The following is a 24,915-nucleotide window of genomic DNA, read 5'->3' as shown; positions in this document are numbered from 1 at the left end:
TGAACTTGATACTGGTGTCAAGGGCCATGGGGTCTCCCCTAGAGCACATCAGAGGGCAACAGAAGGAGATGCAATCTGAGCAGTTACTCCTCGCTGATAAACTAGAAGATCTTGAGAACAGGTCGCGCCAGTGTAACCTGCAATTCAGGGGGGGGTTACCAGAGACCCCTCCCTACAAGGACAGAAGAGCTGTGGTTACTTCCGTTTGTAAAGCATTATTGAGAGAGAACCTGAATGCTACTAGAGGAGATGAATCTGTGGCAACTGATATAAAGCTAGAATGATCTCATAAAGCATTAGAGCCTAAAGTAGGTAACAGAGCCCATGACATCATAGCATGTTTTCCACAGCTATGCTATTAAAATGCAGATTTTTGAGATCACAAGGAAAAAACCCGAGTGGCAGTGGGAAGGCAAAAAAATAAATATATATTCTGATCTGGCTCCCACTACATTGAAGAAGCGCCAAGAGCTTCATGACGTCTCATCTCTGCTCAGATCTGAGAATATAAGAAATTGATGGATCTTTCTCTTTGGTTTGGTATTCTCAATTAAGGGAACCTCTCACAAAATTCGAAATGTAGCTGAGGCTGATGGTATTTTTAAAGAGGAGGGACTGACTAATAACTTTTCTATACCTAAAATGGTGACAACAGCAGCTGGGCCAGAAGCGTCTGCTAGATGGATGCGGGCTGGCAAAGGCAAGAGGCATCTGTGCCATCACTCAGGAGATTCACAGTCAGCTCTCTCCGAACCTCACTGAAGATAGCAGGAAGCTCAGCTGATATACTGTTAGGTGCCTACTCAGCTATATCTATAGATACATTATGATTTGCCTAATAGCGACACTTTTACCTTTGGGCTGAATTTCATACAATTTCCCATTCAAGCTGCTTTCTAAGGATGGTTTCAGATTTATGTATGCGGGAGGGGGTTACTCCAGGGACCTTTAGGTGTCTATTTTGTGGCTGATACGTTTTCCTCCCTCTGAAGAGTGGGGTCTGCACAGGGCTATAAGCAGATCAAGTAATTGGTTGGGAATTGGGAGGGGGTGGAGACGCTAGCAGGATGCTTGGATATGGGGAAGGGAACAGGGGGCAATGGATGACAGAACTGAGCCTTGTTGCAGAGGCTGATTATGCAAGTGGTATGGATAGGATACTGTGCCCATTTCATCTGAGGTGGGTTTGGTGAGGGTTCATTTGATTGCTACATTTCATATATTTTCCCTCAATGTTAAGGGGCTTAATACATATAGAAAGCAACAACTTTTATTTTGTGAGTTATCTAACTCCCGAGCTTCCATTGTAATACTCCAAGAAATTCACTGAAGAAAAGATATGTCTTTGCTGAATAAAAGATTTTTCTAAAAGATTGTTTGCTTAGACCCCTTGGAGAAATTGCTGATCTCTCATTCTGAGGGAACTCTGATATTGGGTGATGATTTCAACCTGACTAGAGTTCCTGCTATAGAGAATTCCACAATGTCAGTACGTGGGTTGAAGAGAGCAAGAGTCAATCAGCCCCATTTGATGAAGAAATGGTCACTTGTAGATATTTGGCATCAGCATTATCCCTTTTCCAGAATTTATACCTTCTTCTCTAAACCACATGTCATTGTTTGTAAGGATTTGGGTGGACCCCTGGACTCTGTGGCTGCTGACCACGCCCACAAGGGGAAGTCCCGTGAGGGGCCACAGGTCAGGCTCAGCTTTAGGACACATACACAGTTAGATCTTTTATTAAACAGTATTGAGGAGCCACCAGAGGTGGCGGTAGTGAGCAGGAATCTAGCCCAGCTGGGCTTGTAGTCCCTCAGGCTCTGGAACAGTGATCCCACAATGGCTGTACTGTAGTGGAGAGAAACTGAGATCGTGAGTACAAGCAATATATGCAGGGTTCAGGAATAGAGCCTCGTTGGTATAGTACTCACACAGCGGTCTCTCGGTATGGAGCACAGGAGCTGAAGTAAAGGCAGGCGCTCGAGGAGCGAGTACCTGGTTCCAGGGACAGCTCTGAGAGAAGTAGATGGTAACTCACTGATGGTATAGGTAGCGGTGTCTTCCAGGCAGAAGAGAAGTCCAGGTAGCGAGTCCAGGAACATGGGCCTTCGAGGAGCGAGTACCGGTTCCAGACAGCGACCTGAAAGAAGAGAGAGAGAGAGACCCCCGTGGAGCGGGTACCCCAAATAGATTAGGCCAATAGTGGAGGCAGAGTAGCTAGGTACGAAGAGCGAATCCCATTCATTAGGAAACCTTTGCTAACTCGACGGCTAGCAATCGCGTAGGCTATTTGTATCCGGGATGCGTGACGTCATCACAGGGGGACACACCTGAAGTTGGCGCCAAAGAAGGTACTTGAAGCAGGGCCGCGCGGCGCACGTGCCCTAAGGCAACTGGACAGCACGGCGGGAGGCAGCGCCCAAGCCGGACTGGGGACGCCGGAGAGGACGCCGCGGCAGCCAAACATCCGTCAACTGAAGGAGGAGTCCCCAGAGAGGTAAGGAGGGCGGAGTGGAGACGTCAGGCAGCGACAGTCATAACACCACATGGATCCTATTCCCGAATTGATCTTTTTCTTGTGGACAAAGGGGCTATGAATTAAACACTGGGTGTTGGCAAAGGTAATATTACATGATCAGACCATGTGCCCATATGGGTTGACTTTCAATTTTCAAATTATGGCACTGGGAGGTGCTATTGGCATCTGAATGATACTTTGATACTTTATTAAAAGGTGATGATATACATAATACGCTGAAAGATGCCCTATAGCAGTGATTTTCAACCTTTTTTGAGCCGCGGCACACTTTTTACACTTAAAAAATCCCGGGGCACACCACCAACCAAAATGGCACAAAATGACACTAAAACAGTACATAAATACATGCTGTCTTTTTCTCTCACACACAGACTCTCATTCAGATGCTTACAAACATGTCCTCTCTTTCTCTCATTTACACACAGGCTCTCAATCACATACTCACATGCTCCATCACCTAAACCAGCTGTCAATCAGACACAGACACACATGATCTCTCTCTTACTTATACACACAGGCTCTTAATCATACATACACATGATTTCTCTCACACACAAAGGATCTCAATCATACACACATACTCTTTCACACAAACTTACACATACAGGTTCCCAATGGTAAACTTACATTCATGCTCTCTCTCTCACAGGCAGGCTCTCAATCACAGACATACTCTCTTTCACATACACAGGCTCTCAATCATTCACATACATGCAATCTCTCACTCACACACACAGGATCTCAAACACACATGCTTGCTCGTTCATTCACTATCTCTCTCCCCCACCCCGGGAACTAGCAGCAGCAGCAGCCTCCTCCCAACGCTAACCTCTTCATTTTCAGCCCTCGCGGAGGCGGAGTCCCATCGGCCGCGATTGAAACTCCATTTTCCTCCGAGCCGCGCTGCAGTCTTCTTCCCGTCGGACACTAGCGTGGCCTCTTCTTCCCGCGCAGGCACCGGCGTGCTATCTTCTTCCCGCGGCCCGGAAGAGGAAGTGGAGAGCATCGGGTGCCTGCGCGGGAAGACTCCCGCGCAGGCACCCGATGACTCCCGCGCAGGCACCCGGCTGACTCCAGTCGTGCCCGGCATGCTCTCTTCTCCTCCCCCCCCGGAAGAGGAAGTGGAGAGCATCGGGTGCCTGCACGGAAGAAGAGACCACACTAGCGTGGTCTCTTCTTCCCGCGCAGGCACCCGATGCTCTCCACTTCCTCTTCCGGACCGCGGGGGGGGGGCGGGAAGAAGAGAGCACGCCCGGTGCCGCTGACTCCAGCTGTCCTGCCGCGTTCCGCCCGGGCTGACAGCAAAGGACTCACATGCTTGAAAGCGCGGCTCTCTTAATTTTACCGGGGCAGTGCCGCCCCCGGGAAGCTGGCGCCCTAGCCTAGGCGACCGCCTAGTTCGCCTAGTGCTTCCGCCGGCCCTGCACAGGGGGCACTATAGTTTGGGGAACTTTCCCCGCGGCACACCCGACCATGTGTCGCGGCACACTAGTGTACCGCGGCACACTGGTTGAAAATCACTGCCCTATAGGAATATTTTGAAATGAATAGTCAGGAAAGAATTTCCCCTATTATTGTGTGGGAGTGCTCCAAGGCTGTTCTTCAAGATAGAGTGATCCTCTTAGCATCTTATAAAAAGAAGGAAAAGGAAAAAACTTAAATCTGATCCTCCTGAACAAAATTGAAACTTTGACTCATGCTCACAAAGCCACTCTTCTCTTCTAAACTACTTGGGCAATTAAATGCTGTCAGAGATTAATGTAATGCACTTGAAACTGAAACCATTGCTTATAAACTAGAGCTGACTCAGCAGGCACATTTTGAAGGGGGTAACAAAGGTGGGAGGTATCTTGCCCACAGGTTAAATTCTTTAATGACTCAGAGTCAAATAGCAAAGATTAAATCTGCAGAAGGTAATATAGTTTCTACTTCCCTTGACATTAGGAAGTACTTTTCTAAATTTTACACTCAGTTGTACAGCAAGGACTTACAATACGTGAAATTGATATTGAAAAGTATTTGGCTTCAGTTTCTCTGCTTACCCTAACTAAAGAACATCAATTGTTCTTAGATAGTGACATTTCTACAGTAGAAATACTTCATGGTATTAAACTACTAAAAGTGGGGAAATCACCGGGATTAGATGAATTCCCGGCCAGTTATTACAAATGTTTTGCTCACCTATTGGCCAATCCCTTATCGGCAATGTTTAATCGTTTTAGGAATGGGGGTTCCCTCTCACAGGGAAGTAACTTAGCTGATATAACAGTGCAAGCAAACCCTGGCAGGGATGTGACTCTGTGTGGAAGATATAGGCCCATCTCGCTTATTAATTTTGGATGAATGACTAAATTTGGTTATCTCTTCCTTAATCCACTCAGACCAAGTAGGATTCATCCTCAACAGAATGGCGGTGGACAAAATGTACAAAATTGCTGACCTTGTTTGGTAAGTCAAAAAGGAAAAAGTTCCTCTCTTTTATTGACAGTCGATACTGAAAAAGCGTTTGACATGGTGTATTGGTCTTTTTCATTTAAAGCACTGAAGGGGATGCAATTTGGAAAATTCTTTTTGGGGTGGATCCAAAAATTATACGAGGCCCCACAAGTTTGTGCTAAGGTCCAACTGGGAAACTCTCACCATATCCACCAAGTCAATGTATAATTAATCTCTGGAATTCATTGCCAGAGGATGTGATTATGGTAGTTAATATAACTGGGTTTAAAAAAAGTTTTGGATAAGTTCCTACAGCAGAAGTCCATAAACTGCTATTAATTAATAAGGATTAGTAGCTTGGGGTCTATTCATTTGTTTTGGTACAATGGGCCAAACAGAAGATCAAGTATATGGGAGTCTATCTTTCCAACTGAGTTGAGGACTTATTTAATTTGAATTATATCCCACTGGTTAAGACCATTACAAAGGATCTGGAGAAATGGGATAGGTATGGATTCTCCTGGCTTGGGAGAATTGCAACTGTTAAGATGAATATCTTGCCTAGGTTTAGCTATTTATTTTTGACACTTCCAGTTGCTATCACATCGGCTATATAGAAATCATGGCAGAAAAACATTTTTATTTCATTTGGAGACGTAGACCTCTCAGGGTTTCCAAGTAGGTAATGTATCAGCCTAAAATTTGGGGTGGTTTAAGCATTCACAATTTAATTTGGTATTGCATAGCTTCACAATTGAGAGTATTTATAGGCTGCAACAGGAAAACTGCGGTGAAGCAATGGGTTCAAAATGAGCAATTTTTTTATAGGCTCTGTGCCTATACAAGCTTTATCATGGCAACCTTGGAATACCTGGAGGCAATTAGTAGACATGCCGCCCACTTTGGAAAATACTTTAAAAATAAGGGCTCAATGGCATGGCAAATTAGTGGGTCAAGAAAATTATTTTTACTTTACGCATCTTTTTCATTATAGGGATTTTCCCGCTGGTCTTTCACTGCAGACTTTTTCTGATTGGAAAGAAAAAGGGCTGTTTAGGGTGGAATACCTGATAGAAGGGGTATAAAATTTTTGAATTTTGCTAATTTAACTTAAAAGTCTGGTTTACACACAAACTATTTCCTCTCCTATGCTCAAGTGCGACATTTTCTGTCATCAGCAAATGTGGGAACCTTGGTTGAATGGGGGAAATCTCTTTTTGAAACCTACTGTGAAAAGGCAGACACATTGAAAAGTATTATTTCCAAAATGTATGGGCTGTTAAATTCGGAATTACACGTCACTCCGAAACACATCCTGGCCTGGGAAAGTAAATTTGGCCATGCTTTGGGATCTGTCTTTTCTTTACACGAGTAAGAGTTCCATATCAGCCATGTTGATGGAAAATGGACACAAAGTCTACTCAGATGGTACTTGACACCTTTGAGATTGAGTAAAATGTATCCGCATGGGCATGATAAATGCTGACAGGGCTGTGGCGACTTGGGTACTTTTTATCATATTTGGTGGTCATATGATCTAAATAGCGGTGTTCTGGAAAATGATCTCCTCATGGATGCTTGAAGTCCTGGGGTAAAAGAAGTGTGCAACCCTAAATATGTTTTATTAAATATTCCAATTGCAGATATTGATGGATTTATACAGAAATTATGCCTGCACATATTCCTAGCTACGAGGTGCGAGATTGCAGCATCTTGGAAATTTAAATTGGCATCCACCTTGGCTGCTGTTTTTCACAGAATACACAAAAACTACCGCCTAGCCTGAAATCATGCCGTGTGGCACAATACTATTTCTAAATTTAAAAAACTATGGCAATCATTTGTATCTTGGTGGGAGAGATAGTTTTGTATTTTCCTGATTTAGATGCATGATGCCCTGTACAGGTGCCATGATTTGGATGGCTGAGGCGAGACCAACTATTATTGCCCTTAATTATACATGCATGATTATTATTACTTTTGGCAGTATCTTTTCGCATCTACCTGTCATAGCTATTGTCCTCTTACTACAGTTGTTATAGCCATTGCTCTTGTGTCATTGCATTATCATCACTGTTATTAATATGACTACGGAGGCTCTGTTCCTTGAGGGGGGGGAGGGGGATAGTGAACATAAGGATGGACATATATACTTGGAAATGAAGCTGAGATGATGATTTGATAACCATTTATGTTATGATTGTTGTTGAATAGCATTTTTCTCAATAAACAACCCAAAGTAGAATCAGACAAAATGCCAAAATATATAGACAAGGAACAGCAACCTGAACAACCTCTGTATGGAAATGCCATATTGATTGTTTTAAGGCAAAAATCAATCATTTGCTAATTTAGCTGATTGTATTTTTTTTGTCTGTTTTTAGTTATGCACATAAAATCATAAAACATCTGCTGACATTTCTTTGGACATGGGCTTAACTTGTTAAAGCAAAACCTTTCATCACACACTAGCAAAGTGTTTATTGATTTTTTGTGCTTTCTTGAAAGTTTTTGCTAATGTGTGATGAAAGGTTTTGCCTTAGCAAGTTAAGCATACCATCCAAAGAAAAATCAGCAGATTTTTTATGGTTTTATGTGCATAACTAAAAACAGACAAAAAATACATTCATCTAAATTGTAATGATTGATTTTTACCATAAACAGTTGATACGGCGTTTCCTTATAGAAGTTGGTCAAGAAGTTGCTCCTTCACTATTTATTTTAGAAATTTGTCTGATACCATTTTGAGTTGATTGCTCATCGCTTGATGCACACCTCACCTTTTTATGATAGTATGTCTACCTTTACAACAGCTCTTTAAAATCGAGGGTCTCTTTTCAAAACACTATAATGCAAGTGCAAATCCTAAAGCAATTTACAGTATGAAGATTCCACCTTTTGCGGTTCTGTGAATCAAGGATACCTGTTCTGAATTCCTCCACAAAGAATGTAATCAGAGCTGAGTAGGAACTTAAAATGGATTTCCTGGTAACATACCGTAAGGAAAATATGTCAGATATTTGCGAAATAGTATTCATACTGGCCCAAGAAGGTTTTCTGGCAATTTGATAGGCAAATACAGTAGCCCTTTTTCTACTGTTGGAAAGGGTTTGTAGGGAAATGGGAATTTCCTTCAATCGAATTGAATACGGTCACTTCTATGAATTATTCTAATTATCATCAATACAACAATTGTAGTCCTAATAGTCATGTTTGGCCTCCCTGTTCTGTTCTTTCTTCAGTATATTTAATTCACTGCTTAATCATAGCCCAGACAATATCCTACCAATGTGTCCTTCTTCATCACAACATTCAAAGATGATCCCTCTGAAAGAAAAATGCAGTACCCTGAGCTGATTAAATATCAGAGTATGAATATGATAACTTACCGCTTCCGCCTTCTCTTCAGTGTTAGCCAGCATTTCCTGTAGAGCCCGCACTGATAAGGACTGCTCCAACACAAAGGTGCAAATGGAGAGATCTGGAGGGACATTCTGGTGAAAGAAAGAACATGACAAGGCATTAATTAAAGTGTTTCCTGCCATCAAAACACGGTTTGCTTTGTTTTCCAAAATGCGTCCACTTTCTTAATCATCTCTCCCCTCAATTCATTTATGCTCCTTAACTTCTATAAAAAAAGCCCAACAAAAAAATGCAGAAATGGTACAGTCAGGTAAAGTTATGGGGCAAAGTTCATAGACAAGTTGATTCTGCTGTACGATGATGACACAATGTTTTGTGCTCAATTGGAGATGTGCATTCAGGTCTCCTTTCCAGCAAATCAGCAGAGTTCGGATGTATAATAGATGTGATGCAAGGAAGCCAAGAAATATGATTTCCCTAGTTGCTTAAAGATGGACCTGGTAATCAACCACAATCTCTCTCTATCAAAGGTAGTTGTCTACATGCCAGTGGGAGGCATGTCACACACATAAAATACTAATACAATTTATTTAGCAGTGGCATTGAGCTAGGGGATAGAACAGGGAATTACTTCTCTTTCACTGAATGTTGGATAAATTGGCAAAATGAGGGCCAGCTTTATGAGACAAAGCGGTGAGGGATTTAGTTTTTTTGACACTTTCAGGTACTGTTGGTGTTGCTGCCCTTTCCCATGAAGGTTGGACCACAGGGAGTAGAAGATATAAAGCATAGCCCCACCGTTTCCTATGGCAGGAATTAGGAAATTCTGAAGCACATTGGAAAATATTTCCATCTGTTATATTACATTTAAAACTTATTTTTCCAACCTTGCTTGCATCTACAGATTTATTTTGTTTTTTATTATGTGAGGAAAAGGGGATCACAAGTATTAGCACAGGGAAGAGATCTCTGAGATAGAAAGAGGAGGCAGAGAGAGTGAGAGAGAAAGGACTGGGGATTGAGGAGAGGAGAATGAAAAGAAGAGTGAAAAAAAAGAGTGAAATGGGGATGGGGAGGAGAGAGAGGGAGGAAGGGTTGGGGTGAATTGGGTATCTGGGATGGGGAAGAAGAGAGAGAGCTAGGAGGAGGAGGATCAGAGGATAGAGGATCAGAGATTAGAGGCTGGAGGAAGGGATGCCATGATCTGGAAGAAAAGAGAGGTAGGAAGGAAGGAAGTTCCCAGGATCAAGGGGATAGAATGCAAGATCGTGAGGGGGTGGGGGGAGTGGAAGGAAGGAGGCAGGTGTCCCTACTGTCTGTGGTCCTCTTCCCCTTGCATCCCTTCTCTAACCTTCCATCCAATCTGGGATATATACGCACACACACTTGACACCAATCCCTTCTTTTTCAAACAAATACTGCCCCCCTCTTCCGCCCCGCCTCCTCTCTCACACACAGACACCCCCAGCTAATCCTCTCTCATCTCCTCACCCAGTGATCCACTCAGCCCCCTCTAACCTCCCCAAAATAATCCCCCTTTGCCATCCTGTTCCCTGCAGCTGGATCAGGAAGCAGAAGGCTGTTCATTACTGCGTGAGATTCAGCACAGCTGGAAAGTAGCAATTCTTCAGCCAGCCTACTGCCCCCATATTTTTCCTGCCCTAGGCACCGGCCTAGTGTGCCCACTGATAAATCCGGGCCGGAATCAAAGTTTTTTTCAGTGATGAAGTTGACAGTTCAAATTTACATATAAAGATGCTGAGTGGTACATTAATTATAATATCTATATTTTGTGCCAGGGTTTCTTTTGTACAGCACAGCTGTAAACCATTCTCCCCTCTGAGAATGATGGCTTCACCTTAACTCAGTTCAAACACAAAGTTGCTGAATATATTTGGGATTATTTTATGTAAAGTCCTTGCTGGTCTTCCCATCTCAAAAAAGATATAGCCGAGCTAGAAAAGGTACAGAGAAGGGCAACCAAAATGATAATAAAAGGGATAGAATGGCTCTCTTATGAAGAAAGGCTAAACATATTACAGCTCTTCATCTTGTAGAGGAGATGACTGAAAGGGGATATAATAGAGGTTTATAAAGTCATGCGTAGGATGGAACAGGTAAACAGGAAATAGTACTATTTGAAAGGGAAAATAACCAAGACTAGAGGACACTCCATGAAACTAACAAATAGTAAATTTAAAAGAAAATTAGAGACCCTTCCCATATATTTTCAACCTTGATTAAACTCCCCATTACGTAAGGCTTTGGGCCTGTCCTCTATCTAACTTACAGTAACTTTATAGATGATAACAGATAAATAACAATTGATCTATCCAGTCTGCCCAACCATCCCTACCTGCACTGTTAAGAATATATCACAGCTGCCAGCTGTAAAAGCTCTTCAGTTAATAATATGTTATCACATTCATTATTGTACGCAGAAGGCTCAATATCACTTTATGGACATACAAATTCACTCTGCTGACATCGCAAGCATCAAGAACTGGGTAAAAGGAAGTGCACGCAGCACACTCAGGATGTGAGATCAGCATGAAGTATGGGCAAGATGCCAAAAACACTTGCCCTCACTTCAATAGGCTCACAGCCTCTTTTAAATATGCTCATGTGGCTCAGTTCCTTAGAAAATAATGGTGAACATGCAATCTGATGGAGGCTATACAGGAGGACTAAATCATTGATCTATACCTATCGACTCATGAATCTCAGAAGAAATGTTAGAAAAATAAAATGGAAAAACTCACAGAAACATACAGGAACAGTTTTGTGTGCTAACTGCTACTATGCAGTGGAAAAGTAATTAAACATAAGAGGTCAATATTCAAAACTAAACATTTAAATGGCTAACTTGGAGTTAGATGAATAACTTGGACAACACAGAGTTAGATGGATAACTTATAAATTAGATGGAAAACATGAGATAGATGGATAACTTGTGAGTGATCCATTTAAATGGCTTTGAATATTGATCTATTATGATTAATAACATTATATTGGTTCCCAGGATGCCATGAGAACTACCATGCTGCAATTAAACTCTGATTCTCAAAGCAGAGGTCTTCACCACAGAACTTGGATTTCATGAAAAATTTTAGAAAAGCTGCCCATGAGGTGTGTCATCCACATAACTTTACTACTGTCCTGGAGATCTCAGGATTTCAGCATGAGAGTTCAGGGTCAAGTGGACAGCTTATAGGATAAAGAACCAGAGAGGACTTCAAGGAAGGAAGGAAGGAGAGAGAGAGAGAGAGAGAGAGAGAAATTCATTGTAAAATTGACATCATTAAAGAATTTTAGCCTTTTTAAGTGTTGAAAAGGAGTTGATCTGTAAAATGCAGCTAGCAGAGACTGCATTGTCCGAATCAAAACACTTACACCACTTCCATAACAGAAGTAAAGTTACGCGGCACTAGACCTGGTCATGTGACTAGTTGCATAAGTATTTGCATGCAGATATCTTGGCCCCATCCACAGCATGCCCATTTTTGATTCTGAGTGATATGTGCATGCAGTGGGAGATATCTGCAAATGTAGGTGGCTTTTAAAATACGCCGGGCACATGTAAGCCCTACTTGCATGCACATCTCCCAATTTTGGCATGCAATGGGCTTTTAAAGTTCACCTTTTATTGTGCACCAATTCTAATCATTTACCAGTCAAAAATATATTTTTTATCATTTTTTCAGTTTTGCAAATAAAAGCTTTGATCAACATCAGGGATTCTCCCAAGTAGCAAACTGTAGATATCAAACAAGTATCACAAGAGAGCTCATCAGCAAGGCTATTTAGTTTTGCAGTTGTATTACAGATAAGGAAACAGTCCAGAAGCTTCCCAAGACTGTTTCAGGTGTGTAACATAACTGTAATAAAAACATTATCATATAATGTGTGTGTGTGTATGTATATATATATATATATATATATATATATATATATATATATATATATATATATTATTGTATTAACCATCAGGAAATCATAGACCCCCAAATGCAAAAGTTTTATCCAGAACTGAAAACATGAGGACAAGAACAGGCAGGAAGAAAGCTGGAGACAAGCTGATGAGGACAGAAGACAAGCTGGATGAGGACTGAAAACAAGCTGGATGAAAAATGAAGTCAAGATGGATGATGATTGAAGACTGGCTGGACAAAGACTGAAGATAGGAGTACTGGAAGCAACACGCTCTTCTCAGGAGAAGTGGGACCTGTGGAATACCAGCAAGGGCCTTTTATAGGCCTAAGTGTGTGATGTCATCTCAGGGCGCCGCAGGGCTTTTCCCACCTCAGGTCCTTTAAATCCAGTGATGTAGGGTGTGAGCGTGCACCTAAGGAGCAGTGCGGTCAGTTTTTCCAGCTACCAACATAATCAGCGACTGTTTCTACCCCCACTTTAATCCATGGGCCAATGGACTTGCATGTCCATAAAGCTAATTCACCACTGCAAGATCTGAGTACAAAATTAGCTGGGATCTCTTTTTCTCTTGAAGCACAATCTCCACCTAAACCCCATGCTTCACCAGGTGCGTTGCTGGTGGATTCCAGTGTTTCTTTGATTACTTTCTCTAGCTCTCAGAGTGGCCTGGGCTCTAAGGACACTCAGAGTGACCTAAGGGAGATGGCTACTACTGCCACTGTACAAACGTTGAGTGGAGAACTGGTTACACCGGGAACTGAGTCAACAGGGTCATCGGACAATGTGGGCTGTCCAATTCTGGATCTTATACAATTAAATCTGCCGAAGGAGGGGTCCGTGTTGAGTTCTTAGGATGAGCCAGCAGAGATATCTCTAAGAGACATATGTAGAGTAATATCTAGGATTGATTATTCCTTGTGAAATACTGTGAATCAAGGTTGTGTCTATACTGTAGAAGCATCTTTGAAGTTTACAGATATGGAAAGGAGAACTTCCAAATCGGAATCAGATGTTAAATTGCAGGCTGGAGTTATCACTAATCTGCAGTCAACTTCTGTTGCAGATATTAAGGATAACTAAATTATCCATCAGAAATGTGAGATTATGGAGAATAGGTTAACTTCAACTTAGTAAACAGTCAGGATCCAGGAAGTCATACCAAGGAGGGAGGGACAAGACAAAGATAATGTATGTACAAAGCACGGGCAAGGTACAGGCAAGGCACAGACTAGGCACAGGTAAGGTGAGGAACAGGACCCAGAAAAACAAGAGGCAAGACAGAGAATCTAGCAACATGCATTGGGACTCACAAAGGCACCAGGAGATCTACTGCTGAGGTGTCGAGACTGAGTTCCGAGAAGCCTTAAATACGGAGAGGCTCCTTTAAGATTCCTGGCACGCCATGCATGGCGCGTAGGAAGGCAGTGTGTTTGTCGATGGCTTTCCCATCGCTGGACTGCTCAGCTGGCATTGGGGATGAGTGAAGTGGATCGCAGGACCAACCCGCGAGTCGTTGATCATAACAATATGGTTTACTAAATCAGGCATTAAAATTCCAACTTAATAAATGCACTCATAAGTATATGTACAACTATCTTTGGAGAGAAGGAAACACACCAATCCTGCTTCCCTCTACTCCTCCAGAAAACGCACACAGGAAAAAATGTGAAACACAGAACAATCAGCATACATGACAGTAAAAGATGACACAAAAACACAAAACAGAAAGCCACATAAACCATCAAGCTGTGCAAATAGTAGGGTAAAAAGACTGGTTTGATCTTGAAAAATATTTAGGACCAGATGCGTAACTAAAAATTCCTCTCCGGCCCCTAGGAACACATCTGCTCACTGCAAGTAAATGTATGCATATATAGGACATACACGTACGTTTACCTGCATATCAGGCTAGCAGTTTTGTAAAAGCTCATGTCCACGAGTAAAGCACTGTTTTATTCATAGAAATGGCTTTGAAAATTACTCTCTGTGGAGCTGGTTTTGTAACATTGTGCATAAGTTAGCCCGGAATTATGCATAAAAATTTTCAAAGTGTATTTAAACACGAAAAATCTTTTTGACAATTCAGTCTTTTGAAGTGAATTTTCAAAGGACTTATACACATAAAAGTAGCAATTTTCAAAAGTGCATTTACGAGCATAAAACCAACTTTTATGCACGTAAATCCTTTTCAAAATTACCTCAATTCTTTATAAAATCAAAAAGTATGCATGGTAGACCCATTCTCAGACTCCATCCTCTGGAACGTCTCTCCTCATGAGCACACATAAGGACAGATTTTAAAAGCCCTGCGCGCGCCGAGCCTATTTTGCATAGGTCCAGCGATGCGCGTATGTCCCGGGGCTTGAAAAAAGGGGCGGGATGGGGCGGGGGCATGGCCAGAGGCCTCCGTAGGACCTCTAGGCCGGGGAATCGTGCACCTGGCCTAGAGGTCCTACGGACCAGCTGGTGCGAGCTGGTGCGAGCTGTGCGAGCTGGTGCGAGCAACTTTAAAAACAAAGGATGGGGGGGGTGTTTAGGTAGGGCTGGGGGCGGGTTAGGTAGGGGAAGTTGGGGGGGAGGGAACATGGAAAGCCAATGGGGCTCCCCTAGGGCTTGGCGCACGCAAGGTGCACAAGTGTGCACCCCCTTGCGTGCGCCGACCCCGGATTTTATTACATGCGCGCATGTTATAAAATCGGGCGAAGATTTGTGTGCGCCGGGTTGCGCGCACAAATCTACACCTGCATGTATCTCTTAAAATCCCATAGAGTATATGTGTAATTTTATGTGCGGATTGGTCAAGCAATTTTGTAAAGCGCCATTTCTGTCAGCAAAGCACTACTTTATGTGCAAATGTCCCTTAGAAAATTATCCTCCCTATGTTTATGGGAATGCTTAGTACATCAGGCCCATAAAGTGCTTAAAAATCATGTATGAATAGTCCTATATATCTGCTACTTTTAATTTAGAGTAAGAGTTACTTTTAAGATGCTATGGCTGCTTTCTTGGCTCCAGGCTAGCCCATATGCTACTTTATTATGTGTGTTTACTCATCTGCTAACATTTCTGAAATCTATTTGTAAAGTCCTATTTAGAAGTTCAGTATATAAAATATGCAGGAGTACTGTGGGATAAATGCATAACTCAAAAGAGCTTTGAATTATGCATACAGAGCTACTAATTATCCATTCATTCAATAATACATTTGTATATGATATATCTATCAAAAGCACACCATCTGAGATTCTTGCCTTGGAGTCATAAAGGGATGGTGCTAATAGATGAGGGATGTTAGCAGGAGGTTTGTAAGTAATCCTCTGGAGCTGAATTTACTGGTTATAAAAATCTGACTTGCATTTAGATAAACTGATAATGAAATAGCTTACTTTTGACTATATTGTACTAATTTGCCAATAGTGCTCCTTGGTACTAACTATAATAATATGCTTGTAGATGCTGTTCATTAGTCTGTGGCAATGCACTCCAGCAGTGGCCACAAGATGGCACTATCTTGTTATTATAACAGATGATATTGACACCTTCTGGTCATTGCTGATACTGCAGCCTCTCACATTTCATGAACAAACAGGAGAGTGTTACCACAGTAGAAGATTCATCCTGAATATGTTTGCTGGAAATACTGGACAAATATTTTCTGTGAAAGCTGTCTGTGGTGATGATAATTGCTTATTTTGTAGTTTTAACCTGAAAAGTGGCGAGAGTAGTGACAAGGTAGAGAAGACACAAGCCACACATGTGCCAGAACCTTTGAGCTGCATCAGAGCCACAAAAGCAACAGTTTGGGAGCATTGAGATGGGCTCAGCTGGTTGGGAGAATTATGGGACCAAAGACGTGTAGCTAGGCAGGCTGCACATGTGCCGGCAGCAGTTGAGCTGCATCAGACTACATGTAGAGATTCAGGAGCATGGAGGTAGTGTCAGTGGTGAAAGCTGTAGGGCCAGACACATGAATGGCTGTCGTGCACCGCATCAGTGAGATGTATCGGCAGCACTCAGGATGAGAATGACAACAAAGCAGGAGGCTGCAAATGCAGCATGGGGAGAGAACCTGAGCCTGAGGCAACAGAGGTGAGGGAGAAAGGAAAGAGGAGAGAAGGAAGGAGAGAGGTAAGAAAGGGCAGAGAGGAAGAGGAAAGGGGAGGAGTATGAAGTGAGAGGTAAAAGAACTGAGGGGAAGGGGAGGGAGGAGGTATAAAGAAAGGGAGGGAGGTTGATGACATCACCGACCTTAATGGCCGCCTAGACCTCGGCTCCCACACCCAGAATATCAAATCACAGCCAAAACAATTTAATCCTAACTCATCTGCTGGCAATAACATGGAGAATCGAAAGTGCTGTCTGCCAGATGTCAACCAGAAAGAAAATTGCTGACCTTAAACATTTCTCCTTCGCAGGAATCAGTGAGGAAGCAAGCAGCGAGATGACTCAGTCAGGCCCTGTAGGCCACAATTCACCAGAAATACAAGGTGAGGCTGTTATAATGGCTCAAGATCTGTCCGCCGATGAAACTCCAACTAGAGCCAAGTTTAGAGCCTGGTTTTGTGAGTTGCACAGTGACATTAAAAATAATAAGCAAGAGTTGATGGCCCAGATAGTGATCTCTGGGAAGAAATGGCAGAAATCAGGCAGAGAGGGAAGGAAAATGACAGATGTTTAGTCTCCCACTCTGGGTTAATGACAAACTTAATCAGAGCTGCCAAAGCCTACAAAATGACAATGTGGCCTTAACAGAGAATGTAGAAGACCTGAAAAATCGATGTAGGCACTATAATCTGCAGTTCAGGGATATACCCGAGCTGGAAATTTTCTCTAACAGTAAAACCACTATTATTAAAATCTGCACACATATTTTAGAGTCTACAGAAGCTCCAGAGGAAGCCCGGATAATGTATATACCGTATGTATTGAGAGAGAGCCCATAGAGGCCTGAGACCTAGACCTGAAGGTAAACCCAGGGATATTATTGGGGGTTTTTTTCATGAGTACTCAGTGAAAGAAACAATACTCAGTATCTCCAGGAAAAACTTGTATAGACTTGAAAACAAAATCAAATTTCAATTTTGACAGATTTCTCAGCTATAACTAGGGTAAACATTTTGCAATGTGTAGAATTACAGAGACGCTGCGCAGAGAGAACATTCGATACCAGTGGTTGTTTCCATTTGGCATCTCTTTCAACATCAAGGAAACAACTTTCAGAGCTAAATCAGTATTGGCAGCAGAAGAGATCCTTAAAGATTAGGATTTGGTTTTCACATCAGTGGCCACATCCTCAGGGACGTCTTCTCCAGTTCGTGACGAGCACCCGAAATGGCAGAAAGTGGGGAAAAGTGGTGGGAAACAGAGGCTAATCAGGAGGGTTTTGGTTCATCCAAAGTTATTACAACCTTATACATTCCCGGAGATCTGGAGCACAAATTCTCAACAAGCAGGATGGCGAGGACTTTGACTAAAATGTTGGTGATAAGCCAGTCAATCAGATCTTTAAGTAATGGTGGTTGCACTTTTTCAGAGTGCAGATTATTATTGGTTGCATCTTGTTATACTAAATTTGACCTTCTAAATGTTTTCTGGATGTGGGGGAGTAGAACGTAGGGGTTTTTATAGTATAACATCTATATGATAATTCGATCTGCCAGGAGTCTGGCCAGATCAAAACAAGGGTTTTAGGGTTTGGGGGGAGGTTCAGCTGGGAGGAGGGAGGGTGGAATTAAAGCAAGTTTCATGGGGAATTGGGAAGGAAGTATGGGGATGGAAGGCACTTTTAGACGGGATATGAGTAGTATGCAATGTGTATTTGTTGCATCTGCAGAAGAACAATGGCTGGAAGGGAAAGTATGTTTCCAACCTAAGATATATAACAATCTAATTGTGATTTAGTGGAGCACTTGGTTACTTTCATACCCCTCTTACAAGGAATGATTAAGTAATGGCTACTTTTAGACTACTTTCTATAAATGTGAAAGGTCTTAACACACCCCATAAGCATCAGTTGTTATATAAGGATTTAGAGGGGCTTCATGCCACATTAGCACTTATAAAAGAGACAAACCTTAAGAGTAGGTATGAACAAGTAATATATTCTCAGAAATATTCTCATCACTTTTTTCCTCCTAGCTCTAATTTAGCTAAGTACGCAGGGGTAGGAATTTGGATTTCAAAAGACCTGCTTTATGAATATAAAAATTGTATTAAAGATCTGACGGGTAGGTATATTATGTTACAGATAGTAATTAGTGGTATGTTATTCACTTTAGTCAACATATACACCCCGAATAAGGATTAGGAATGTTTTTTGACAAGTTATATCGGGTTCTTTCCATCCATTGCAATGGTAATCTCATTATGGGGGGGGGGGGGGGGGACTTTAATCTAACAGGGCGTGGCTCCAGCATAAAAAATACATACGGACAAACAAATATTTTAGGGAAGAAAGGAATTTGATAGACATTTGGAGATTACAATTCCCAACCTCTAGGAGTATATTTTTTATTCTTGTTCCACTTAACACTTACTTGAGAATTGACTATTTTTTGGTAGATAAAGGGTTAGTAAATATGGTCTCCAAAGCTGATATAGAAGTCATGACTTGGTCTGACCACTCGCCCATATGGATAGATATTATGTTTGCTAATTATGATTCAGGGTGCAAATTCTGGAGATTAAATGAATCTTTATTGGAAGACGAGGACTTTAAACCCAACATAGCAAATCATATACAGGAATTTTTAGAAATCAATAACAATGGAGAAGCTTCCCCTGTAGGGATTTGGGTTTGCCTGAAGGCAACCTTATGAGGCCTTTTGATTTCCAGAGCTTCTTACATGAAAAAGAAAAAATATCTCAGACCCGCAATTTAAAACAAAAGTTTTAGAGCAGAATCATCAATTACATAGGTCTGGCCAGACTCTATCATTGTTAAACAAGGCCAGAGCAGATCTGAAGGGGTTGGAGCTAAATATTATAGTGCACCAGTTGGAAATTGTTCAACAAGACTACTTTGAAGGGGGAAACAAAGTGGGAAAAGTGCCAGCACGCAAATTAAAGCAGTTATCGACTCAAAATAATGTACTGAAATTATGGACTACTAATACGGATATTAGAAATAGGTTCCTTAAGTTCTATGGGGACCTGTAGGAAGCTGATAATTTTATTCAGAAGGAGCAGTTGGAGACCTATTTAGATGAGACATTATTACCCAGCATAAGTAAGGAAATGCAACAATAGTTAGATAGGGAAATCTCTAGCAACTGTTCAGAACCTTAAATTGGGTAAGTCACCAGGGCCCAGTGGCTTCACAGCCATATTTTATTTAAAAAAAAAAAAGTTCTCCATATATTGAGCGCCAGATGCAGAGAACATTTAATTATTTAAAGGAGGATGAGTATTTACTCCCAGCCTCCAATTTAGCAGATAGCACCATTTTGACTAAACCTGGACCCTACAATCTGTGGCTCTTATCACCCAATTTCGTTAATCAACCTTGAATTAAAAATCTTGGCTAAAATACTAGCCAACAGATCGAATAAAATAATAGGACAGATTGTCCTCCCTGAACAAACAGGCTTTATACCAGGGAGGATGGCTTCAGATCATGTGCAGAAAACAGTTGATATAACTTGGTGGGCGCAACAAGAAAACATCACATCATTGTTTCTCATGGTTGATGCGGAAAAAGTGTTCAACATGGTACATTGCCCTTTCTTTTCTGTACTTTGGAAAAAATGGGTTTTGGACAAAGTTTTCTGACTTGGATATGTAAGCTATATTATAAACCTCTGGCTTGCATAAAAGTGAAGGGAGAGTACTTAATAATTTTCAGGTTGAGAGGGAGACTCGTCAGGGGTGCCGTCTATCTCCCCTTTTATTTGCTCTTTTTCTTGAGCTGCTTGCTATTAGAATAAGAAGCAATCCTAACATTTCAGGTTTTCTTGTGGGAAAAGAGGTTTATAAACTGTCTCTATTTGCGGATGACATTCTATTCACATTAACAGATACAATCTCTAATTGGAGTGGAAAAGAAAATTGATGATTTTAGTAAGGTTTCAGGATTTAAAATTAACTGGGATAAATCCGAAATCTTGAATGTGATGTGCCCCAATAACTTAGTATAAATTCTAAAACAATCCCATCCCTTTAAATGGGCTACCCATAAAATTAAATATTATGTGGGGTAGTTATTAGGAAGAGAACAGAGGACCTATTCAAATTAAATTATCCGCCCTTAATTTCTAAAATGTTGAAAGACCTTTAAAAATGGGAGAGACTATCTTTCTCTTGGTTGAGAAGGATTGCTGTACTCAAAATGAATGTTGTTCCAAGGCTAAGATATTTATTTCAGACTTTCCCAATCAGTATATCGAAAGGGCTATTGAGAGCATGGCAGAAAAGGTTTTTTGATTTTATAACGAAGAGGCAGCTTCCTAGGGTGAGTAAAAAGGTGATGTATCAAGATAAAGCCCTTGGGGAACTCAGTATGCCTAATTGTTGCTGGTTTTATGTTGCTGCCCAATTACGAGCGGTGGTCAATTTGCACAGAAATACAGATGTCAAACAATGGGTTTCCATGAAACAAGCATGGATGGGGCCATGCCTTTATCGGCTTTGCTATGGCAACTATGTCATACTTGGCAATTACGTATGGGAATGGCTGTTAGGAATTCCAGCCGCAGGTTGCAGCAGCCGGGCTCCCTTAACTCCGCTGGCAGGCGCCGGCTTCTGCCTTCCTCCTCGGCGTTGCGGGGCAGGCTGCTCCCAAGCCCTGCAGCAACGCTCCTTCCATGTGGCCTCAGACGCCGCCGGCTTCCTCCTCGCGTCCGACCCTCTAGGCGCGCACGTACAGCATCTGCCGTTCTTAAAGGGGCCGCAACGAGAAACCTCGGCCTGGCCCCCAAAGATGATGTCATCACTTAGGCTATTTAAGCCCAGCTCACTGCACTGTTCTTTGCCTTGGCAATAGGTCTGCTCCTCGGAGTTCCTAGTTGCTGCGTTCCAGTGTTCCTGCGTTCTTGTTTTCCTGCTCCTGTTCCCGTGGTTCCGCTCCCTGCTCCTGGTTCCTAGTCCTCTGTCTTTTCGGTTCTGACCTTGGCCTGGCCTCCTGATTCTTCTGTCTGCTGCCCATCCTGACCTTTGGCGTGTTCCTGGTTCCTGCTTGTCTTCTGCCTGCCCCGACTTATGGCCTGGTTCCTCGTGCTGCATCTACGCTGCCTGCCCTGACTCGTGGACCGTCCCAATTCTTTCCAGACCTCCGCCAGCCTCGACCCAGACAGTCAACTCTGCTTCCTTTCATGGATATCTCTGTGCCAGGAGACCCTCGCCTAAGACCTGCTGGCCCCGGCAACCAAGGGCTAAACCTGAGGGGAACGAGGGCTGGTATAGGTGAAGTTCCTGTTGGGTCTCCTGGTCCTTCACTGCCTCCCGGCTACGAGATCCACCGAGGGTCTCCCCTCAGTGGGATTTCTAGCTCTTGTGCCGGCTCAAGAGTCCACAGTGCTAACAATGGCTCAGACTACTCACATTACTTTAACAATGTGGAAGCTGTGGTGAAGTAGGTTTGTGGGTAAAAGACTAGCTTTATTTACCTGTCTATTTCATAAGACTGCGTTTCTTCTGGGTATACCTTTAGGTGCTTTTAGAGTATAGAAATTGAATGGGATAACACAGTTACAGCATATTTGGAAGATGAGGGAGATGATATGTTTTGAACAGGTTCAATTAAAATACAATTTTCCTACAACAAAATTTTTGCATTACATACAGTTACCATAGATTTTGAAAAGTAAAGATATTAGTAGTCATCTCTCTCAAGAGAAGACTTTATTTGAATGCATCTGCGAACAAGTTAATAAAATGAAAGGGGTGATCTCTAAATTGTTTTCAGTTTTGAATACAGATTTAACTGCCACCCCAGCCCATGTAAGAGCTTGGGAAAAGGACTTGGGTCAGAGTTTTACAGAGGACAAATGGCTTTTATCTTTGCACGGATTTGTACATCTTCTCTCTCTGTGTACCTAATTGAAAATAGTTATAAGCTCCATTTTGGATTGCATCTCACGCCAGAAAAGTTACATAGAAAGCACCCAAGAATGAGCGACAAATGTTGATGGGGATGTTCTCAGGTGGACACTTTTCTACACAATTGGTGGTCTTGCAGGATTATTCAAATATATTGGAATAAAGTGGCTGGTATAATTATGGACATTATGAAAATACCAGTTAATTTAAATCCTAAACATGCCTTGCTAAATATGCTTGATAAAAATCTCAATATAACACAACAACTGTTGCAAAAAAAAAAGTTTTATTGATGGCTCGATGCGAGATCACTAGCAGTTGGAAGCAGAAACTTTCTCCAAAGATGCAAGCAAGAAAAGGGATACAGAATAAGTAAGTGTACAGAATGTGTAAGTGACAGCTATTAAGCACCGCAATATGCGGAAATTTGATTAGGTTTAGGGGGTATATATAATAAGGAGAGAGCCCTCTAAACCTACTTACTTTCAGTAGTTTTATGTATAGGTATCCTTGTTGAAATATTATGCTTTATCCATGCATAGTTTCTATAATGTCTTTACTTATATTACTATATACCACCAATATATATATTACTATATACCACCCCCCCCCCCCCCACCCCCCGCTCACCTCCCCTCCTCTCCTCCTCCCACTGGACATACTATGTTAATAATCACCTAGGATAAATTCTCTGTTTATATCTCGCTAATATATTGTTTTTTGTTGATTATATTTATCACTCTCCAGTTGTTATAGTTTAAAATCTGTCCTGTCTTCCATCTCCCATGTTTACGCTCCCTGTTTAATGTAACATTTATCCTTCTACCTAGATGTTATTTGGTTTCCCCCTGTTCCATTGTAAACCGGTACGATAAGACCTGGTCTTGAGTATCGGTATAGTAAAAGAATTTAAATAAATAAATAAATATGTTGACCTTGGGACTTGAATTTACCTGAGCTCGAGAAAGTATTATACTCGTAATCACATTTACAAAAGGGGCTACCTTAGCAAATTATATGAATGGATTTTGGTTGATCACATATTAATATATTAATCTCTTTATAATAGCTCAGTGATATTGTTTCTATAGTATTACTACCTTCCTGTAATGGTTTCTGTTATGCCTGTTGGTCGCAGACGGCTGCGACCTCTCATGCTCACCTCATTTTTCCCTGCTCCATCAAGTTTGGGAAGAATGGCAGTCTCTACCAGTCCACGCTGACCTCTCCGGCGTTCCCGGGACAGCGTGGGCGCTGCCAACCGCCATCTTCACTCCGAAGTTACCTAGATGCGCGTGCAAGGTCGTCATTGGAACACGTAATGGCGGGAACCTCAGGGGCGTCCCTGCCCGATGACGTCAACCCGCCAGTGTATTTGATCTGACCTGCCCTTGCCTTCCTCGAGTTAGCAAGGAATTCCATCTTGCTGTATTCTCCACTTCAAGGTCTTCCTGTTCCTGACTCGGTCTTGGCATACGGATACTCTGAGACCCCCTCCTTGGGGGCTCCCCTGCATTCTTGGCTATCCGCTCCTCAGAGGGCCTTCCTGCCTGACTGCTACTAGACCTGCTTCTCAGGTCTCTACCTCATGCCAGGAATCACCTACTGTGAGTACTGCTTCTGACTTCCACCATACAGACTGTATTGAGGATTCCACGTGGCATACCCCAATCCTCAGGCCACTACCGCCTTCCTTCTGTGGGAGTCGTTCATCTTCCTGCTCTACAGAATACCTACACACCATCTACAGGAGCCACTTCCGGGTTCCGGCATTGCTTCCAGTTCTTCAACATCTACTGTACAGACATCATCGGCATACCCCGCGCCGTGGGCCACTCCTGAAGCTGCCTATGCTCGTCAGAGGGGAGCCCCGGCATACCCCGCTCCGCGGGCCACTACCAGATCTTCTCAGCTGTGTCTCACTCTGGGTAATTCCCATTGCCCAGGACTGTACCAACATATTTCCATTTCTGTGGAGATTAATTCTTCCTTCCTATTTAATAAAGTCTTCAATCCTAGCTGTGTCCACATCGCTGAGACTGTGTCTGCTGACGGAGAGGCTCACAGGCCTCCTCCCTGTGAGCGGAGACATCGCTCATCTCAGCCCGGGGGTTCACATCCTTCCTTAAACATAACAGTTTCATATCATTGAGAGTGGGATGGTAGGGAGTGAGGGGTGGGGTGGGGATGTCTCTGTCTACTTTGGAATTGTGTTGGAAGTTCAGATTGTAATCTGTATTGCTCAAAACTTTCTGTATCTTGGTAAGTAATGTTAAGTTCCAGACAGAGCAATTCCTGCCTTTTATGTTGTACTGTGGTCAATGATACAATAAAAATGATTGTAAAAAAAAAAAAAAAGAAAAGAAAGGGAGGAAGGGTGGGAAGGGCAAAAGGAAAAGGAAGAAGGTGAAGGGCAAGGGGGTACTTGAGGGACGTTTTACTCATTTTATCGCAAATGTTTTGTGGGTTTCAGCTAGTAAGGTTAGAATACTCCCAATTAACAAACCAGACATTCTAGAAAGTACAAAAGAATGATGGGATTTATGCAATATAAGAAAGTTCCCCAATTAAAAGTCTAAAGCTTAAGTGACAGCTATAGAGGGGGGAA

General features: G+C 42.3%; 1 protein-coding gene across 1 annotated transcript in view; it reads right to left on the bottom strand.

Moving 5' to 3' along the window:
- RYR2 (ryanodine receptor 2) overlaps positions 1 to 24,915 on the bottom strand; it is a 1,771,220-nt gene that overhangs the window by 1,360,271 nt on the left and 386,034 nt on the right. Inside the window, 1 exon segment of the mRNA XM_029593907.1 lies at positions 8,366 to 8,470. Coding sequence (XP_029449767.1) covers positions 8,366 to 8,470 — 105 coding nt within the window.

Source organism: Rhinatrema bivittatum, chromosome 3 (assembly GCF_901001135.1).
Source record: "Rhinatrema bivittatum chromosome 3, aRhiBiv1.1, whole genome shotgun sequence".
NCBI classification, from domain to species: Eukaryota; Metazoa; Chordata; class Amphibia; order Gymnophiona; family Rhinatrematidae; genus Rhinatrema; species Rhinatrema bivittatum.
Note: the sequence above shows the minus strand (reverse complement) of the source record. Positions and strands in the feature narration are given on the sequence as shown.